The sequence below is a fragment of the Leopardus geoffroyi genome, chromosome A1 (genome assembly GCF_018350155.1).
Source record: "Leopardus geoffroyi isolate Oge1 chromosome A1, O.geoffroyi_Oge1_pat1.0, whole genome shotgun sequence".
In the NCBI taxonomy this organism is placed as follows: domain Eukaryota; kingdom Metazoa; phylum Chordata; class Mammalia; order Carnivora; family Felidae; genus Leopardus; species Leopardus geoffroyi.
In genome coordinates, this window is record NC_059326.1 from 152,688,778 (window position 1) to 152,707,435 (window position 18,658).

Sequence of the window (18,658 nt, forward strand, 5' to 3'; positions counted from 1 at the left end):
CTTCCCTATCCTAATGTCTTAAACACGATTTAAAATTTCAATACACATGTGTTTCCATTTTTCAAATTTAGGTCTTTAATCCATTTGGAATTTATTTTTATGTTGTCAGGGACCTTTTTTCTCACATCAACAATTGGAATATATACCAAATAACTCATCTTTTATCCATTGATTTAAAATGCAATATTTATAACTACCAAAAATTTATATGGGCATTTTCTGGATTCTCCATTCGTGTCCATGGATTTGATGTCTTATTTATTATACATTTTCAAAACTGTACTTCACATAGGGAATATTTATAAGAAATTAAATAGGAATTTGCTGTTAGAAAAAAGTACCAACTAGAGATTGAAATAAAATGTCCACTTTAATATTTATCACACAAATTTTTACTTACACTTATCTGAAAATTATAAGAAGACAATGTGTACATGTCACAATCATATTACTATTCATATAAGAACAACTACACATAATCATTTACTCAACTATATCAGGATAACACAAGATTTTTGTTTGTTTTAGACTTCTTAGTTAAAAGGAAACACCAAATAAGGAAAATGAGTTTCCAAAGATTAAGTTATTAACAATATAAATAAAAATTATTTCTAAATGTCTTACATTTGACAACTCTGAATTATACTTACATACTATTATTTCCAAAAATCATAAGTTACAATACGGGTCACTGTCAGGGTGAAAATATATTTTTTAAAGCTTCTTTTAAAATATGCTATTATTAGGCTTAACATCACTTGATTTACTCTTGGCACATGTGGCATCTGGGAAAGTAAAAATACACTTTGCCAATTTTATGTTATTGTGCAGATATAAGAGAAAGAGCACAGTTTGGGAGGAAGACAGACCTGTGTTCAATTACCAGCTTTGTCCAAAGTTTTGTTGTGTTTGGCTGGTCAATTACTTCTTGGCACTGGGGCCAGGATTAAACTGAATAATGCATATTTTAAAATGCATAGCATGAGCACTAAATGGATGACAGATCCTTTCCCCAATTTATTCACACTGAAGCAAAAGCAAAATATCACAGTCTTATGTGTTTGTATAATTTGAAAAACAAAAAAAAAAGTTGGAGATTTAAAAACAAAACTAACATGTTTTGAAAAATTGTACTTTTAAGAAATAAAGAAAGCCTTCATCAGGTTCAAATATTTCTCAGTAAAACTTAGTGCCTACTATACCCTGATTTTTTTTTAAGTCCTAAGGTATGATAAAATGGTCAATGGTTAAGGACTTTTGGTTTTCTTTTGTGCTACTGATATAAAAATAATGGCTATATTTAAGGCTCATTAAGTGATTGTAGTTGCCCTGAACCAAATCTATACTCTTCATGCTGCATATCAACTGAAACCTACAGCCTTATATGAGTAGATTCCTTCGATGGCATGTGGCAGGACAGCTTGTCTGTCACTGAAGATGACTCATATACACCATCACAAACCCACCTGTCTCATGCTAAATACTTGGTATTTGGAGGATCTAAGATTCCTGAAAATTAAATTTAAATTGTCACAAGGAATAGCCTACTTAGGATAGCAATGCTTCCATCCCCGTTCTTGGATCTTTTTGTCCCCTACCCTGACCACCTAACAAATCATCTTTCCAAATACAACTGAAAAACCCCTCTTCCAGGAATCTCTTCCTAACCAAACTCCACACCCCTCCATGTATGTCCCTGATACTCATGTGTAATTTGTATTACTTCAACCTACATATATTATTACTCATGTTTTGTTTGCCTTCTAGCTAAGATTTCATCTCTTTGACTTTTTAAGCTTCCACAGTGTTTAGCACAATACTGTGCATGTATGTATGTGACTGTGTGTATGAATGTGGGATATGTGTGTGGGTGTTGAATTAAAAAAAGACTAAAAAAACCTGGGTGGGTTAAGGGTGGAAAAATTTTATAATTTTTCAGATATCAAAGTTGCTAAACTTTATTAATACTAAACAATCTGATTTCCAAAGCTATCTCAGTTTGGTTTTGGACATGTCAATAATAAAAAGGCAGTGAGAAAACTGCTTAAAAAACCTTTATGAAATATTCCAAAAGGCTTTTTAATAAATTATAAAGAGCACCAAACCAAAACATTTCACTAAAATAGTGGGCTAACCTTTCCTATAACTTTATAAATGTAGAGTTCTTTTCATTCAAGACAAAGAATACTGAACAGGAATAGGTGTTGTGAATCAGGATAAAAAAGGCAATTCACTCTAAGTCAATATCTAATGCACATTTTGCAGTTAATCTGAAAAGCCTTCCATGGTACATATGCATGTTATGGTAAGTAAAAGAATGATTCATATCAGAATGTCGTAGATCTCTATAGTTGTTGTGATATTATAAAATATGACACATACTGAAGCTGCTATTTAACAAGAAAAATTTTGTTTATAATAGCTGTTAATATTAAAATAGGATATAATAAAAAATTATTTTCAATGTGTATATTTTCAAATTTCCCTGACAGTGTCCTTTTGAGAAATCTGACAATTTGTAATTATATTACAGACATTTGAATTTCATTTTTATGATTGAAAATATTACACGCACATAATAACAAACAACACTGTGTGGTAGCTTTTGACTGAAGCACTCTGCAATTTATATTTAAAGCTTTGCAACAAAACAAAATTCATTGTACTCTTTGTAAGTAAAATTACACAGCATATAATACGCTATAATTACATTAAGAATAAATAAATGAAGCATAAAAATTCTGTGCTATACCAATGGATTGTTTTAGCTGTCATTCTAAATATTAATTTATATGTTTGTATTGAGTTCTAATGTATTTTAAACTCAAGAACCTTTATCTTTAAATAATATACTAAAATATCAAGTTTGGAGTATAAACATAAAACTTTATGCCTCTTTTTCTAGGTCATCTAGGAAATAAAATAAGAGAAATGGGAAGTAAGGATGATAGTTCTTTCTGTTACTATGCCTCCTTACTTCCCCATATATTTCTGTTGTTTCTGGATATTACAAGATGACGAATATTACAAGATGACAGCTTGGCAAATTATAAGCTTATTTAAATGATTTCTTATTTGAAAGAAAGAAAAATTTTTAATGAAGAGCTTCCTTTTTGGGCTTACTCATTCTCAACCTTTTTTTTCTCTAATAAAGCATTTCTTGAAATGCTCGCTATTACTCATTTTAAACAGCACAAAATGAATTGAATTTACAGAATTAATCAAAATAGGTTATCAGTGTAGATACTAGGGTGAGGTCCTAGAATTTGTTACACGTAAGGCTAAACTTGCAAGAGATCGCATGGCAAAAGTAGAAACTTTGTGACATATGCCAGCTTTTGAAATATAGTTAGAAGCCAATCGAAAAAGCCTTTCAGCACCAAAGGTATTGAAATGCCCAGGAAGCACCTTCTCTACCAGACCTCTGTCCACTAATTCTATCAGACGTTCACAGGTTCCAACATAGTCACTTATCCTGCTGTATGGAAGCCAGTCAATCAGTGATCCATCATACACGACGTCTCCACTGAAGAGAATCTTTCGGTCTTTGTCATGTAAGCAAATACTGCCCCTGGAGTGACCAGGCATGTGCATAACAGTGAGCTGTCTGTCACCAAGGTTGATCACATCCCCTACAAACAGAAACAGAATTTACAGATAAACATGTTGTATACTTGACTTCAATCACTTAAAGAATAAAAGAAAAGAACATTAAATGTTTTCAAAAAGGTCGGGAAGGATAACACTTATTTTACTTTTATTTCAAAAATACAGTATTTCTTAATGGTGATTTAAAAATAATTTGCATATATTTCACTTCTATTGTTTGCTTAACCAGTGTTTGTCAAAGTGAATTATGTGGAACACTATTTTTTCAGGTTGTTATGATACATAAAAGAAAAGATTCTGTAGTCAAATAATTTGGAAACCCTTCCTTCAAAGAAAGTTAAGTAGCTTTTTTTCTGCAAGGCTTCTGAGAACTTTTTAATATACTAATGTACATTATAGATATACACAAGGGAGATAGGGTTATACCATTTCTCAAACTTATTTGACCACAACACTTATTTTTTAGTACATCCTTGGTACCAGTATCCTGATGACACGATTCATGAATGCTACTCTATATTTTGCCTCTTCTTTTGTCACCCTGTGAAAATTAAGCCTTGAAGAATCAATACAAATGATCATGCTCTGGCTATTGTTGTTGCTATGAGTAATAAATTATCTTTAGTCTCCTGCCAGAATCTATTAAACCCTGGCAGGCTAATTTGCAAATCAGGTAAAATCTCACACTCTTCCCAGTTATTTGATAGTGAGAGGAAATTGAGGTATAAATGCAAAATTACTGTTTCACTGGTTTTACATCAGTACTAACTTAAGTAAATCATCATAATTTAAAAGTTCCATATTGTTATGTTTAGTGCAAACACATATACACAGAAAAAATCAAAGACATAGAGTTAAAAAGTTAATGGGAAATAAAAACAGTGTAATAATTGGAATTTATGAAACCTAAAAGACAACGAAAGAGGAAAAGAGAGCTAAATAAGAAATGAGACATAGAAAACAAATAACAGAATGGCAGACCTAAATTCAACTATATCAATAATTACATTGAATATGAATGGGATAAGGCAGACATTGCCAAACTAGATTTAAAAAGCAGAATACATATGCAGTCTACAAGAGAGGAACTATAAGATCAAAGACAAACAGAGGTTGAAAAAGTTATGCAATATAAATATTAGTAAGAGAACTAGAGTGGCTATTTTAATATTAGACAAAATAAGGACTATTAGTAGAGAAAAGAGGTACATTTTATTAGGATATACATTAAGTCAACATACTAAAAAATTATACATGTACCTAAAACAGACACTAAAGATTCATGAAAAAAATTTCAGTAAAAACTGACAGAATTAAGAATAAACAATTAACTGTTTATGCTTAGAGATTAAAATATTCCTCTCTAAGTAATCTGTAATACAAGTAGATAGAAAATCAGTAAGAATACAGAAGACCTGAACAACACTATCAAACAACTTAACCTAAGTGACATTTATACAACACTTTATCTTAAAACAGTAAAGTACACATTCGTTTTAATTGCACATGGAATATTCACCAGGCTACACAGCCATAAAGCAAGTCTCAGTAAATATGAAAGGAATAAAGTCATAAAAATATGTTCTTTGACTATAACATAGTTAAATTAGAAATTAATAACAAAAATAAATATGGGAAATATCCAAATATACACAAAGTAAGCATCACACTTCTACCTAACTTAGGGATCAAAGATGAAATCACAGGAGATTAGAAAATCTCTTGAACTAATTATCAGAGAATACTATGAAAAATTATATGCCAACAAACTGGACAACCTGGAAGAAACGGACAAATTCCTAGACACCCATGCACTACCAAAACTCAAGCAGGAAAGAATAGAAAATTTGAACAGACCCATAACTAGTGAAGAAATTGAATCAGTTATCAAAAATCTCCCAAAAAAGAAGAGTCTTGGGCCAGATGGCTTCCCTGGGGAATTGTACCAGACATTTAAAGCAGAATTAATACCTATCCTTCTCAAGCTGTTCCAAAAAATAGAAATGGAAGGAAAATTTCCAGACTCATTCTATGAAGCCAGCACTACCTTGATTCCCAAACCAGACAGAGACCCCACAAAAAAGAATTACAGGTCAATATCCCTGATGAACATGGATGCAAAAATCCTCAACAAGATACTAGCAAATCGAATTCAACAGCATATAAAAAAGAATTATTCACCATGATCAAGTGGGATTCATTCCTGGGCTGCAGGGCTCGTTCAATATTCGCAAATCAATCAATGTGATACATCACATTAATAAAAGAAAGGATATGAACCATATGATCCTGTCAACAGATGCAAAAAAATCATTTGACAAAACACAGTATCCTTTCTTAATAAAAACTGTCAATAAAGTTGTGATAGAAGGAATACACTTAAACATCGTAAAAGCCATATATGAAAAGCCCACAGCTAATATCATCCTTAACAGGGAAAAACTGAGAGCTTTCCCCCTGAGATCAGGAACACGACAGGGATGTCCACTCTCACCACTGTTGTTTAAATAGTGTTGGAAGTGCTAGCATCAGCAATCCAACAACAAAAGGAAATCAAAGACATCAAAATTGGCAAAGAAGAAACCAAACTTTCATTTTTCACAGACGACATGATACATGGAAAACCAGAAAGACTCCACCAAAAGATTGCTAGAACTGATACGTGAATTCAGCAAAGTCTCAGGGTACAAAATCAATGCACAGAAATCTGTTGCATTTTTATACACCAATAATGAAGCAACAGAAAGAGAAATAAAGAAACTGATCCCATTTACAATTGCAGCAAGAATCATAAGATACCTAGGAATAAACCTAACCAAAGAGGTAAAAAAGATCTGTATGCTGAAAATTATAGAAAACTTATGAAGGAAATTGAAGAAGATACAAAGAAACTGAAAGACATTCCATGTTCATGGATTGGAAGAATAAGTATTGTTAAAATGTCAACACCACCCAAAGCAATCTACACATTCAATGCAATCTCAATCAAAATTGCACTGGCATTCTTCTCAAAGCTAGAAAAAACAACACTAAAATTTGTATGGAACCACAAAAGACCCCGAATAGCCAAAGTAATATTGAAGAAGAAAACCAAAGTGGGACACCTCACAATCCCAGACGTTAGCCTCTACTACAAAGCTGTAATCATCAACAGTATGGTATTGGCACAAAAACAGAAACAGAGACCAATGGAATAGAATAGACACTCCAGAATTGGGCCCACAAATGTATGCCCAATCAATCTTTGACAAAGTAGGAAAGAGTATCCAACGGAAAAAAGACAGTCTCTTTAGCAAATGGTGCTGGGAGAACTGGACAGCAACATGCAGAAGAATAAAACTAGACCACTTTCTTGCCCATATACAAAAATAAACTCAAAATGGATGAAAGACCTAAATGTGAGGCAGGAAACCATCAAAACCCTCGAGGAGAAAGCATGCAAAAACTTCTTTGACCTCAGCCACAGCAATTTCTTGCTCAACACATCTCCAAAGGCAAGGGAATTAAAACCAAAAATGAACTATTGGGACCTCATCAAGATAAAAAGCTTCTGTACTGCAAAGGAAACAATCAACAAAACTAAAAAGCAACCGATGGAATGGGAAAAGATATTTGCAAGTGACATACCGAATCAAGGGTAGTATCCCAAATCTATAACTTACCAAACTCCACACCAGAAAAACAAAGAATCCAGTGACGAAATGGGCAGAAGACATGAATAGACACTTATCCAAAGAAGACATCCAGATGGCCAACAGGCACATGAAATTATGCTCAACATTATTCATGATCAGGGAAATACCAATGAAAACCACACTGAGATACCACCTCACATTTGTCAGAGTGGCTAAAATGAACAACTCAGGAAACTACAGATGCTGGCGAGGATGTGGAGAAACAGGAACCTTCTTGCACTGTTGGTGGGAATGCAAACTGGTACAGGTGCTCTGAAAAACAGTGTGGAGGTTCCTCAAAAAGCTAAAAATAGAATTACCCTACGACCCAGCAATAGCACTACTAGGAATTTATCCAAGGGATACAGGAGTGCTGATTCATAGGGGCACATGTACCCTAATGTTTATAGCAGCACTTTCAACAATAGCCAAGTTATAGAAAGAGCCTAAATGTCCATCACCTGATGAATGGATAAAGATGCGGTTTATATGTATAATGGAATACTACTTGGCAATGAGGAAGAATGAAATCTGGCCCTTTGTAGCAACGCGGCTGGAACTGGAGAGTATAATGCTAAGTGAAATAAGTCAGGCAGAGAAGGACAGATATCACATGTTTTCACTCATATGTGGATCTTGAGAAACTTAACAGAAGACCATGGGGGAAAGGAAAGGGGAAAAAAATAGTTATAAACAGAGAGGAAGGGAGGCAACCCATAAGAGACTCTTAAATACAGAGAACAAACTGAGGGTGGATGGGATGGTGGGGGAGAGGGGAAAATGGGTGATGGGCATTAAGGAGGGCACTTGTTGGGATGAGCACTGGGTGTTGTATGTAAGCAATGAAGCACGGGAATCTAAGCCAAAAACCAACAGCACACTTTACACTCTGTATATTAGCTAATTTGACAATAAATTATATTAAAAAATATCTTGAACTGAATGAAAATAAAAACAAAATATATCACACCTAATCGGCTGCTGGTAACACAATACTTAGAAAAAAAATTATTGCTTTAAATGCTTATTTGTAAAGGATTAACTGTTTAAAATCAAAGTTTCTATCTTAAGAAGTTAGGAAAAGAAGCAAATCAAACACAAAATGTTAAGGAATAAATAAAGGCCAGAGCAGAAATAAATGAAATAAGAAACAAATACAATAGAAAAAAATAAAAGAAACTAATAGGTGGCTCATTGAAAAGAGCAACAAAAATGATAAACTCCACTGGCTAGACAAAAAAATTAGAGAAAACATAAATTGCAAAAATCAGGAATGAAAGAAGGAGTATCACTATAGACCCTAAGGAAATGAAAAGGAGGATAAGGGAATATTATGAACAACAAATTTGACAACTTAGTTGAAATCAACAAATTCTTAGAAAGAGACAAATTACCAAAAGTGATTGAAGAAGAAAAAGAAAATCTAAGTAGACCTATATCAAGCAAAGAAATTGATTAATAATTTAAATCTCCCCACAAAGAAAAGTCCAGGCTCAAAGATGGTTTCTGTCAGTCACTCAAGACAGGGAAAGTATCTATATAGACTTTCAGAATATAGAAGAAGAGGAAAAGCTTCCTAATTCAATTTTACCCTAATAAAAGCCCGACAAAGGCAATGTAAAAAAAAAAATAAAACTACAGGGGTGCCTGGATGGCTCAGTAAGTTAAGCGTTGGACTCTTGGTTTCGGCTCAGGCCATGATCTCAGTTTTGTGAATTAAGAGATTCTCTCTCTCTCCCTCCCCTCTCTGCCTCTCCTCCACTCACTCTGTCTCTCTCTCTCTCAAAATAAATAAATAAACTAAAAAAAAAAGGAAACTACAAACCAATATTCCTAACGAAAGTAGTCTCAAAATCCTTATTAATCCTTATCAATACTGGCAAACTAAATACAACAATTTATAAATAGGATAATGACCAAATGGGGTTTATCCCAGAAATATAAATTTGGTTTGACTTCTGAAAATCAGGTAACATACTATATTATATTAGTAAAATAAAGGGGAAAAGTCATATGAACATCTCAATAGGTGAAGAAAAAGCATATGACAAAATCCAAACCTTACTGGTGGTAAAAACTTTCAGCAAACTAGAAGTAGAGGGAAGGTTGTCAACTTGATTAAGGGCATCTATGAAAAACCTACAGCTAACTTACCACTGAGTAGAAACACTTAAGTGCTTTCCTCCTAAGATGGAAGGAAGGCAAGGAAGTTTACTCTTAACCATTTCTATTTAACATCACACTAAAGATTTTAGCCAAGGGAGTAAGCCAAGAAAAAGAGAGTACAGTCACAGAGAATGGAAAAGAAGTAAATCTGTCTTTATTCACAGATAACAAGATCTTATTTGTAGAAAAACCTAAGAAATGTGGGGAAAAGCTAGAGAATTAAAAAAGCAAGTTTAGCAATGTCAAGGGTACAAGATCAGAATACAAAAATAAATTGTATTTCTATATATTAGCAATGAACATCATAAAGTGAATTTAAAAAGCCATTTTGTTCACAATAGTATCAAAAAGAATGAAATACTTAGGAAAAATGTATATCTTTATACTGAAAGGTATAAAAACACCATCATGAGAAATTAAAGATCTAAACAAAAGGAGAGATATGCCATGTCTTTTAACTAGAAGCCTCAAAATTGTTAAGATGGCATTTAAATTTGATTTTCCCATAGCTGCAATGTCTAATACAACTTTCTGAGATTAATGAAGTATTATGTATCAACACTGTCCAATATGGTAACCACTAGCTACATATGGTTATTTGAAATAAGGCTAGTATACTAGAGAACTAGAATTTTAATTTTAATCAATCCTAATTAATTTATATTTGTATTTAGATAGTCACATGTGGCTAGGGGCTACGGTAATGGCTGGTGTACATCTGCAGATTTAATACAATCTCAATCAAAATCTTGAATTTTTTTGTAGAAATTGAAAATCTCACTCATATAAAAGTTATATGAAAATGCAAATGGTCTAGAATAGCCAAAACAATTTTGAAAAAGAGGTACAAAGTTGGAGGACTTACACTACTTAATTTCAAGAATTATAATAAAGTTATAATCATCAAGATAGTGTGGTGCTGGCTAAAGGAGAGACATAATCAATGGAAGAGAATAGAGTCCAAAAGGAGATTTGACAAATGGTGTCAACCAAGATAATTCAGTGGGCAAAAAGATAGTCTTCTCAACGAAATGGACTGGGACACTTTGGATATCCATATCCAAATAAGCAAAAAAGAACCTTTCAACCATCACTGCACAATATGAACAAAAACTAACTCAAAATGGATCATAAACCTAAATGTGAAAGTTTCTAGAAAACAAATAGAAGGGGTGCCTGGTTGGCTTAGTCAGTTAAGTGTCTGACTCTTGGTTTCTGCTCAGGTCATGATCTCATGGTTCCTGAGTTCAAGCCCCACATTGGGCTCTATGCTGCCATTGCAGACCCTGCTTGGGATTCTCTCTCTTCCTCTCTCTCTCTGCCCTTCTCTCTCTCTCAAAATAAATACACTTAAAACAATTTTTTTAAATAAATAAAAAGGAAAAAAGATTTTAATAGATCCTTTAACAAAGAAGACACTTGACTAGCAAATAAGTACCTGAAAATATGCTCACCATCATTAGTTATTAGGGAGATGCTAAACCACAATGAAATACCACTACACACTCACTAGAATGGCTACAATCAAAAGGACTGACAAAAGCAAGTGTAGACGAAGAGCTGAAGAAACTGGAAGTCTTATCCATTGCATTTGGGAATATAAAATCGTATCACTACTTTGGAAAACAGGCACTTTCTTAAAAATTAACACCCACTACTGTAAGATCCAGGAATTCCATTCCTAGGTATCTACCAAGGGAAAGGAAAACATGCATCCACACAAGACTTACCTGCAAATGTTCATGACAGCATTATTAATTACGGCCTCAAACTAGAAAGATTCAAATTTCCTTCAACAGGTGAGGATATAAAATATGTTATAACCATAAATGGATTATTTCTCAGCAATAGAAAGGAATGAATAAGAGATACAACATGGACGAATCTCCAAAACACCATTCCAAATGAAAAAGACAGACACAAAGACCATATATGATTGCATTTGTAGAAACTTTAAGAAAAAATATATATAGCAATACAAAACAGATCAGTGAGGCCAAGAGTGGGAGCAGGGATTGTCCTAGTCTTGTCGTGAATCCCAGTAAGAATGTTAAGATGGAATCAGACACTCCCAGCTTTCTCTGCATTCCAGTCTTAACGGGCCAGACTCCTTTACAATATAATTGTTCCAGAATTAAAGTGCGTCTGAGGATCACAAACTACTCTCATTTACCGTATGACTGGCAGGTAAGGTAAAGAAATTATAGCCAGGTTGGTTTAATAATAGAGCTGTTGGAGACCCATTTTTTTTATAAGTGTATAGAAAGGAAAGGAGGAAGGAAGAAAGTGAAGGAAGTTGAATCCTAAAAAAAAAAAAAAAAAAAAAAGAAGCTGTGGATAATTACCAATGCAGGGATAAAGTCTTATTGATCTTTGGTTATATCCAGGTGGTATTCAAAATATTTAGCAACAGATAAGTTGTGAGTGCCCACCTATCAAAATGGATACCAACTGTAAGCAGTTGATAAGGCCATCATGGGTGAGTATTAGATTCTTCCAATACCTTATAGCTTTGTAAATGCCTCCCCTATGCTTATAGTGCTCACTTGCAGAATTTCAGTAAGACCTCTCCTACAAGACTCAAAATTGCCTATGACATATATCCATATATAAATAAATATCACATAGAAAAGCATATAATACACACACACACACCCTATGCTTCCAAGCCCTCACCCTGACCCAGTTGTCATTAGATTCCAGCCATACTAGACCTTTCTTGGCTTCCCAAATACCCTTTCCTATCTTGGTAACCCCATATTTTTATTTCATTTTTTAATCAAAGAAACATATGTACACATCTCAAAATATTTCAGAAGGGCTTAAAATGTAAGAAAAAGTTATTTGCCCCATTCTGACTCTAGCTACAATCCTGCTACCAAGAATCAACCACTTTTTAACAATTTTAGCTATTTCTTCCGGTAGCTGCCTCTACTACATATATTTATCTCTAAAAATTTTTTATATTTCATTTCTTGATTTACTAATTAGATATACTATACTGATTTCATTCACATATTACCATTTCTTGGTTTTTAAATTTTAGATTTTGTTGACTTCCACTATAAAATATAAGAATCTTTAGCTCTCTTTACCCCTCACTCTCCACTTACCAACACCACTCTTGTATGTATTTCTTGTCCAAAAGAGTTAACGATTTAACTGCTCCAATGTGGAGCTCTTTAGGCCTGGCATAGTATCATTTTCAGAACGTCATTTTTGCCATCATCCTGATGTTTCAACTTTTTCTTGTATTTGATCTCCTGTTTCCTGTATTCCATATCTTCCTCTTGCTTTACTTCCTTATTTTGAAGGTAGTAAATAGGATAAAATTATATCTTGGTAACTAAGTAACAGCAATCTTTTTTGATAACCTGATTGTTAGTGAAATGGATGTAAAATTCTAAGTTGGAAATAAATTTTATTCAAATAAGGCATAGCTCTTCTTTTCTAGCTCTAAAGCCATTATGATCTGTATAGATGACATTTTAATTTCTGGAAGCTTGCTTCCAGTATTCTTAAATTTTACAATAATGTGCCTTGGGTTGGATGTGTTTTCATTCATCACGCTAGGAACTCTGTGGGCTCTTTTAATCTGAAATTTTACATCTCTTAATTATGGGATATTTTCTTGAATTATCACTATTATGCTTTCTTTTCTTCCATTTTCTCTACTCTATCTGTGCTTCTATTATTCCAGTGTTGAATTTTCCAAACGGGTCCTCTACTGGTTCTCTTCTCGTTTTCATTTTACCTTTCTTCTCCTTTTTTTTAAAGTTTTCCAACTTTATCTTCAGTTCTTCTACTAAGAAACTTCTACCATTTTAAATTTAAAGAACTCATGTATGTGTGTGTGTGTGTGTGCGTGCATGTGCATACTGTTCTGTTGCTTATTTTTAAAGCATCCTAATGTCTCTTGAATACCTTGAATGCAATAGCTTCTGTTATCCCCTGATGCTATTAATGATTGTCTTCCCCTCTCAAGTTGCTTTATGCTATTTGTTTTAGTATTTGATCTCGTGTTAGACCATTTTCTAGGATTTTTTATAATGCTTGGTTGCCTATTTGAGAATGGGGGGGTGAAAAGGCTGCTTGAAGCACATGCATTGGGCTTAATGATCAAGGCTGTGCTGTAGACAGACGAAGCCAAAGATTGCTTAGGGATCAGCATCTTAGTTTTTCCTCTAGGGCTGGTCACATTTCCCAGGTAAGATTCTTCCAGTTTGCTACTTGGCGGGGTAAAGACCTGGCTCTCTCATCCTTCTTGAAACTAACAAGGAACATACATACACATACACACATACATTCTCTCACTCTCTCTTCCTTATACGCCTGCACGCACGAGCGCGAGCACGCGAACACACACACACACACACACACACACACACACACACACACACACACGCACACACACACACACACACTCCTCCTATTTTCCATACTGAATGCTGAGCTCAGTAGTACTTGGCATCCCTTAATCAACACTCCTCTGCTTTATTCTCCCCAGAGAACAAACTAAGTGCATGGACATTCCAGAGTTTTCACAGCTTCTTAAATGGCTTTCAACCAATTCTACTTATTTTACTATTTATCTTTCCTTTGCCCCCACTAAGATACCATCTACTGCTAATTCCCGAGCCTTTTAAAGCTCCTACAGTGCAGACTGGATTGGCTCTTGATTTCCCATTGCTGGCAGAAGATAAAACTGCTGACTCAGTCATTACATTTACATCAGCATTCAAAATAGTTCAATATGGATTTATACTTAAAACAGACAAACCAAGGTCCTTTTATTACAGGCTTAGGTTTCGGATGGAGTAGTTTTTAATCTGCTACCTTTCTAGGGTCTATTTTTTGTTTTTAACCTCCCCAAGTGACTTAAGTCTGCCTGTCATAACTGTGTAATTATCTTGGTGACTCTGGGCAAATTAATTAAACATACATAAGGGGCCAAAATGTCTCCACTTCATATCATTTGACTATTGTGGAAAATAGATAAAAAGACGTATGGTACTATATTAAGAATAGTACTATAGAAGGTACTATATTAACCTAGGGTTTATCTATCTTCTTATAGGAGGATACTATTTCACTATTCATAGGGGGAGTTATTTTTCCATCAAAGATGATACACTGTATGATGATCTCTCCCTGTCCCTCCTTTGCAAGTTAGTTTTTGGGTTAGTCATACAGCACAGATTTATGCTTCCTCATGACAGGTGATCATCAATTCACTAAATGAAATGTAATAAACTAATGACTTCAGGCTCCTTATGTTCTAACCAAAGCAACAGCTGTATGCTGTTCAGATATGGGCTCATCATGTATATGTGTAACCGTGTATGAATTTTTCATATAAATATTTTATATCTCCTTCCAGCCATCTGGATTATGATAACAGCAAGTCAGCTGGCCACATTATTCAGAAGAGAAAGGAAATTAATATTCCTGAGAAAAGAGAAAATTAGATACTATTTGAGAGGATGAGGCATTCTGCTTCTAATGAAAAACAACTTTTGATATAACACAATATTCTCAGCTTTAAGTGTTTGGTAAATATTAAGCTTTTTTTTTTTTCTTCACACCTTCAGAGGCTTAAAGCAGCACACAGATAGCTTGCAGGCCCCCTGTATTTCCAAAATGCTATAATTCTATCATAAACTGGGATTTAGGAAACCTGGATTCTAGTCTCAGCTCTTTTCCAAACTGGCTATGTGATCTCAGGCATGATAATTCAGGCCTGCTTGAACTCTTCATCTATAAAACAATAATTCTTATCGTTCTTTCACCATTGATTTCCTATTGTTGGCACAGAAGGAAAAGTGAATAAATCAGAAGTAATTTATTCATTCAGACAACTGTAATGTATTTTAAATACTAATTTAAACATTTTTTGGTCTCAGTGCCACAATTAATTTAATCTTAATACCCATCAACTACATGGAAATCCTAACTCTAAAAAGTATCACTTTTATCAAGAAATACAAAGAATACTGTAAATGTACTTTTCTTTCATCTTAAATTGTCACATGATATAAGACTCCCATCTAAATCAGTCTCTTTTTTTTTAATCTTTAGATTTGAAATTTTAATGAAGAGGCGTTGTGGGTGGAGTGTGAGGTACAGAATCTTGCTTTTTATTTTTTATATTTCAAGTGTTCAAGATCTCATCTATAAGATAAACTGATTTTTGTAAAATATTTCACTATTTGTCATATTGGTCTTTCATAAAGTAAGCTTATTGTACTGCAGCAACAGGATTTTTCTATCTCCTAGAGGAATGTTTTAATAAATTAAATTGGCAATTAAAATGGTTTCAAGATAAAAATGAGAGAAGGGTGTTTCATATCCTACTTATAATTACAATATATTTATGGGATAGAATTTATGATCTGCATGCGTTGATCTATTGTGCCTTGGTTCAAATCCTAGCTTTTGTCACTATCTTGCTCTGTGGACTCTAGGCAAGCCATTTAATTAGGGGTCAGCCACCTCACTTCAAATGTGTTGTGAAGATAAAATGAAATCAACAAAAATATTCTAAAAAGAAAAAAGGAAATTTAATATACAAATATTGCCATTGTGGCTAATTAACTCAATTATTTAAGTGCCTGCTTGGCGTTGAGAGGGCTGGGACCCTACTCTATTGTATTTTATTCCATTAGTTTCTCTCTGATCCCCATCCTTTCTTTTACAGAGCCAGAGGCCCAAGGCTACCCATGCATTAGTCGGTATACTTCACCATCACCGGAAATAACCTCATTAATCTTTCTCAGGCCTTGCTTTAAACCAGACCATGTATCTGTCATAATGTTAAGACTCACATTCTCTTTTTATGTTCACCATCAAGCTTTTTCTCTAATGAGGCAACATCAAGAACAGAAATCTATCTGGAAGATAAGGATGCACAAGTAGATAAGAACCACTGCTCCCTAATGGCTTTCTAAACCTACAGGTGGGAATTGTTCATATCTAGTAGTGACGCCAACAGAGAGCGGATGAAGTCAGCTGTTCTCAAAAGCATAGAGCCTGTCATGCACTCGGTGAGGACTCAGTCCTTAGAAGTCTTTTCGCTATAAAAGCGCCTGGAAATCTGGCAAGTGTTCGGGAAAAGAATGTAAAATCCCTAGTCACAAGCCTCTGTAGTGTTACTACTATACCTTACACAGGAATCTGACTAGGGGGTGGGGCCGGCTTTCATTTGAGTACTTGGCTTTGCCACACAGTGCCAGAACTGGTCTGTGGTAAGGAAGGCTTCGAGGGCCCTGGCTCAGATAGAGTAGGCGTTTACTCAGGGAAGGGAGAAACAGTAGTGGTGTTTCTGCGATGTGACAAAACAAGCCAGTTTACAGCCACGCACGTCTGCAACATGCATCCCTCGAACAGTTTTTCCCAATCCCTTCCCTTAAAGAGAGCGCGCGCCCGTGAGGGCCCATTACCATCCTGCAGGATGAGAGTGGGCTGCACCGCCTGCACTCGGAACTGCCTGGCCCTCCAGCCCGGGCTGGGCGCCCGCACCACCTCACTGTCGGACAGCCAGGTCACGGTCTCAAAGTTGTCCCCGCGAGCCAGCGCCTCGGCCTCGGCGTGATGCACGGCCACCCGGTCGAACTGGTAGAGGCCGCCGGAGTGGTCGAAGTGCACGTGTGTGGCCACGGCCAGCAGTGGCCGGCACGCCGCGTCCTCTTTGGCCCCGTGATCCTGCAAGAGGCCGGAGGAGTACAGGTACTCCGGGAGGCTGCGCAGCCCCAGGCCCGTATCGATCACCACATCCTGCTCGGAACCACGCACCAGCCAGATGTTGGCGCGGTTGCCCGACTCATAGAAGCGTTCCTGAATCCAAAAGATGCCGTCGCCCAGGGACTTGTGGGCGTACCACTCCAGCGCGGACATGCTGGGCAGGGGTGCGGTCTGGCCGAGTGGGTGTAAGGGTGTGTGCCTCCTGCAAGCCGTCCAGACGCGAGGCGCTGCGGCGGTGTGGAGCGGTCAGCCCGCAGCAAGGGAGGAGGGGCAGAGCGCGGAGAGGGCGGGGGATTCGGGAGGTGCGGGTTTGGGGGATGGGGTGGGGGAGAACTAGGAGGAAGGACGCGCCGAGTCGCGGCCTGGAGAGTCTGCACGCACCCTCCAGCCAGGTCTGCAGAGAGTGGCGGCTGCTCTGCCCGCACCTAGGCGCTGGAGTAATCTCGGCTTCAGTAGCTGCAGCACAAAGGAGCGTTAACGCAGGGGCACTGCAGCAGACTGGAGACCCAGAAGGAATCGCTCTTCACCCCGGGGGTCTGACTGCAGAGGCCAGGGGAGGTGCCAGGTCCTCCCACCCACTGCGCTCTGTCAAGCGCACTTCCAGCCAGCGCCGAAAGAGTCAGGCCAAACCGGATGGAGAAGTACGGCGCCTGCCAAGGGCTAAAAAGCTCCTTGCCCAGGGGGCGGGGCCTAGAGAGAGAGTGGGCGGGGCTAACTGTTTGGGATCGGAACAAGGCTCTGAGCCCGCGTGGAGGGCGGAGCGCACTTCTCTAGAGGTGGAACCGGTATCCCAGCGCTCGCGCCTTCTGTGTGCACCCCTTCCTTGCCGGCCGGCACTTTGGGTGCACAGTTTTACCCAAGCCTCGAGACAGTGAGCAGGTAACAGAGGGAGCAATTGAGGGGTTGGGAGGCGATGGAGAGGGTAGAGAGAATTTAAAGGGGCACATGGAGAAGGTGGGGGAAGTCAGAGGTGGAGATTCAATAAAGCGCTTCAGGGTTGAGGGTAGTTGGGAGATAGCTTTACCTTTCCTTCTAATCCCTTCAGAATCTTTGAAAACCGCCCTTTCCCGATTTTAACGAGGCTCCACTTCCTGGACTGTTTGCAGTGAGTTAGAAGAGGATTTATGCTGTAACCGATGGTAGATTTTCAAATCTGGGGACTTTGTGATTGGTTTAGACACGAGTCATTGCCGCAGACTTGCTGCTAAGGACAGACTATTCAGTATGTTTTCTTAACTCTTGGCACTCTAACCTGTATCGTGGGGAGAAGGGTTGTTAATAACATCTTAATGCTCTTATAAAAAATGAAATTCTGTATTCCTTTCCCTACCCTCCATTTTTTTTTTTTTTTTTTTTTTTTTTTTTGGTTAGTTTGTCAGCTCTTGAAAGAGAGCAAAGAAAGTTGGTAGAAAAGGCTCAACTAAGTAAAGGTGGAGGCAGTCGCACCTTGTGAGAACAGAAAACGTGGA

At 36.6% G+C, this 18,658-nt stretch overlaps 2 protein-coding genes across 6 annotated transcripts in view; one reads left to right on the plus strand and one right to left on the minus strand.

The window, feature by feature from the left end:
* Positions 1 to 18,658, plus strand: part of POLR3G (RNA polymerase III subunit G) — a 103,526-nt gene that overhangs the window by 42,835 nt on the left and 42,033 nt on the right. For 2 of the 5 annotated variants that reach the window (XM_045497804.1, XM_045497820.1), the window contains exon 1: positions 17,724 to 17,830. The exons of 1 other annotated variant lie outside the window; for it this stretch is intronic. The gene's annotated coding sequence lies outside the window, so the exon portion shown is untranslated. Of the gene's footprint in view, positions 1 to 17,723; positions 17,831 to 17,890; positions 18,069 to 18,658 lie in introns of those variants that run through there. 2 more of the 5 variants (XM_045497813.1, XM_045497785.1) reach the window with 2 other exon arrangements.
* On the minus strand, positions 352 to 17,554 carry MBLAC2 (metallo-beta-lactamase domain containing 2). Its single transcript, XM_045497770.1, has 2 exons — positions 16,889 to 17,554; positions 352 to 3,632 (listed from the first exon to the last, which is right to left on the minus strand). The coding sequence occupies exons 1-2, from the start codon at positions 17,340 to 17,342 to the stop codon at positions 3,247 to 3,249; spliced, it is 840 nt and encodes a 279-aa protein (XP_045353726.1). The 5' UTR covers positions 17,343 to 17,554; the 3' UTR covers positions 352 to 3,246.

What these genes read in the sequence shown, in the direction of transcription:
- MBLAC2 (XM_045497770.1), bottom strand. Translation starts at nt 17,342, where the DNA reads ATGTCCGCGCTGGAGTGGTACGCCCACAAGTCCCTGGGCGACGGCATC. An exon ending in CACTCTCATCCTGCAGGATG is followed by an intron (nt 3,633 to 16,888) that starts GTAATGGGCCCT and finishes TTCTGTTTGTAG; the next exon opens with GGGATGTGATCAACCTTGGT.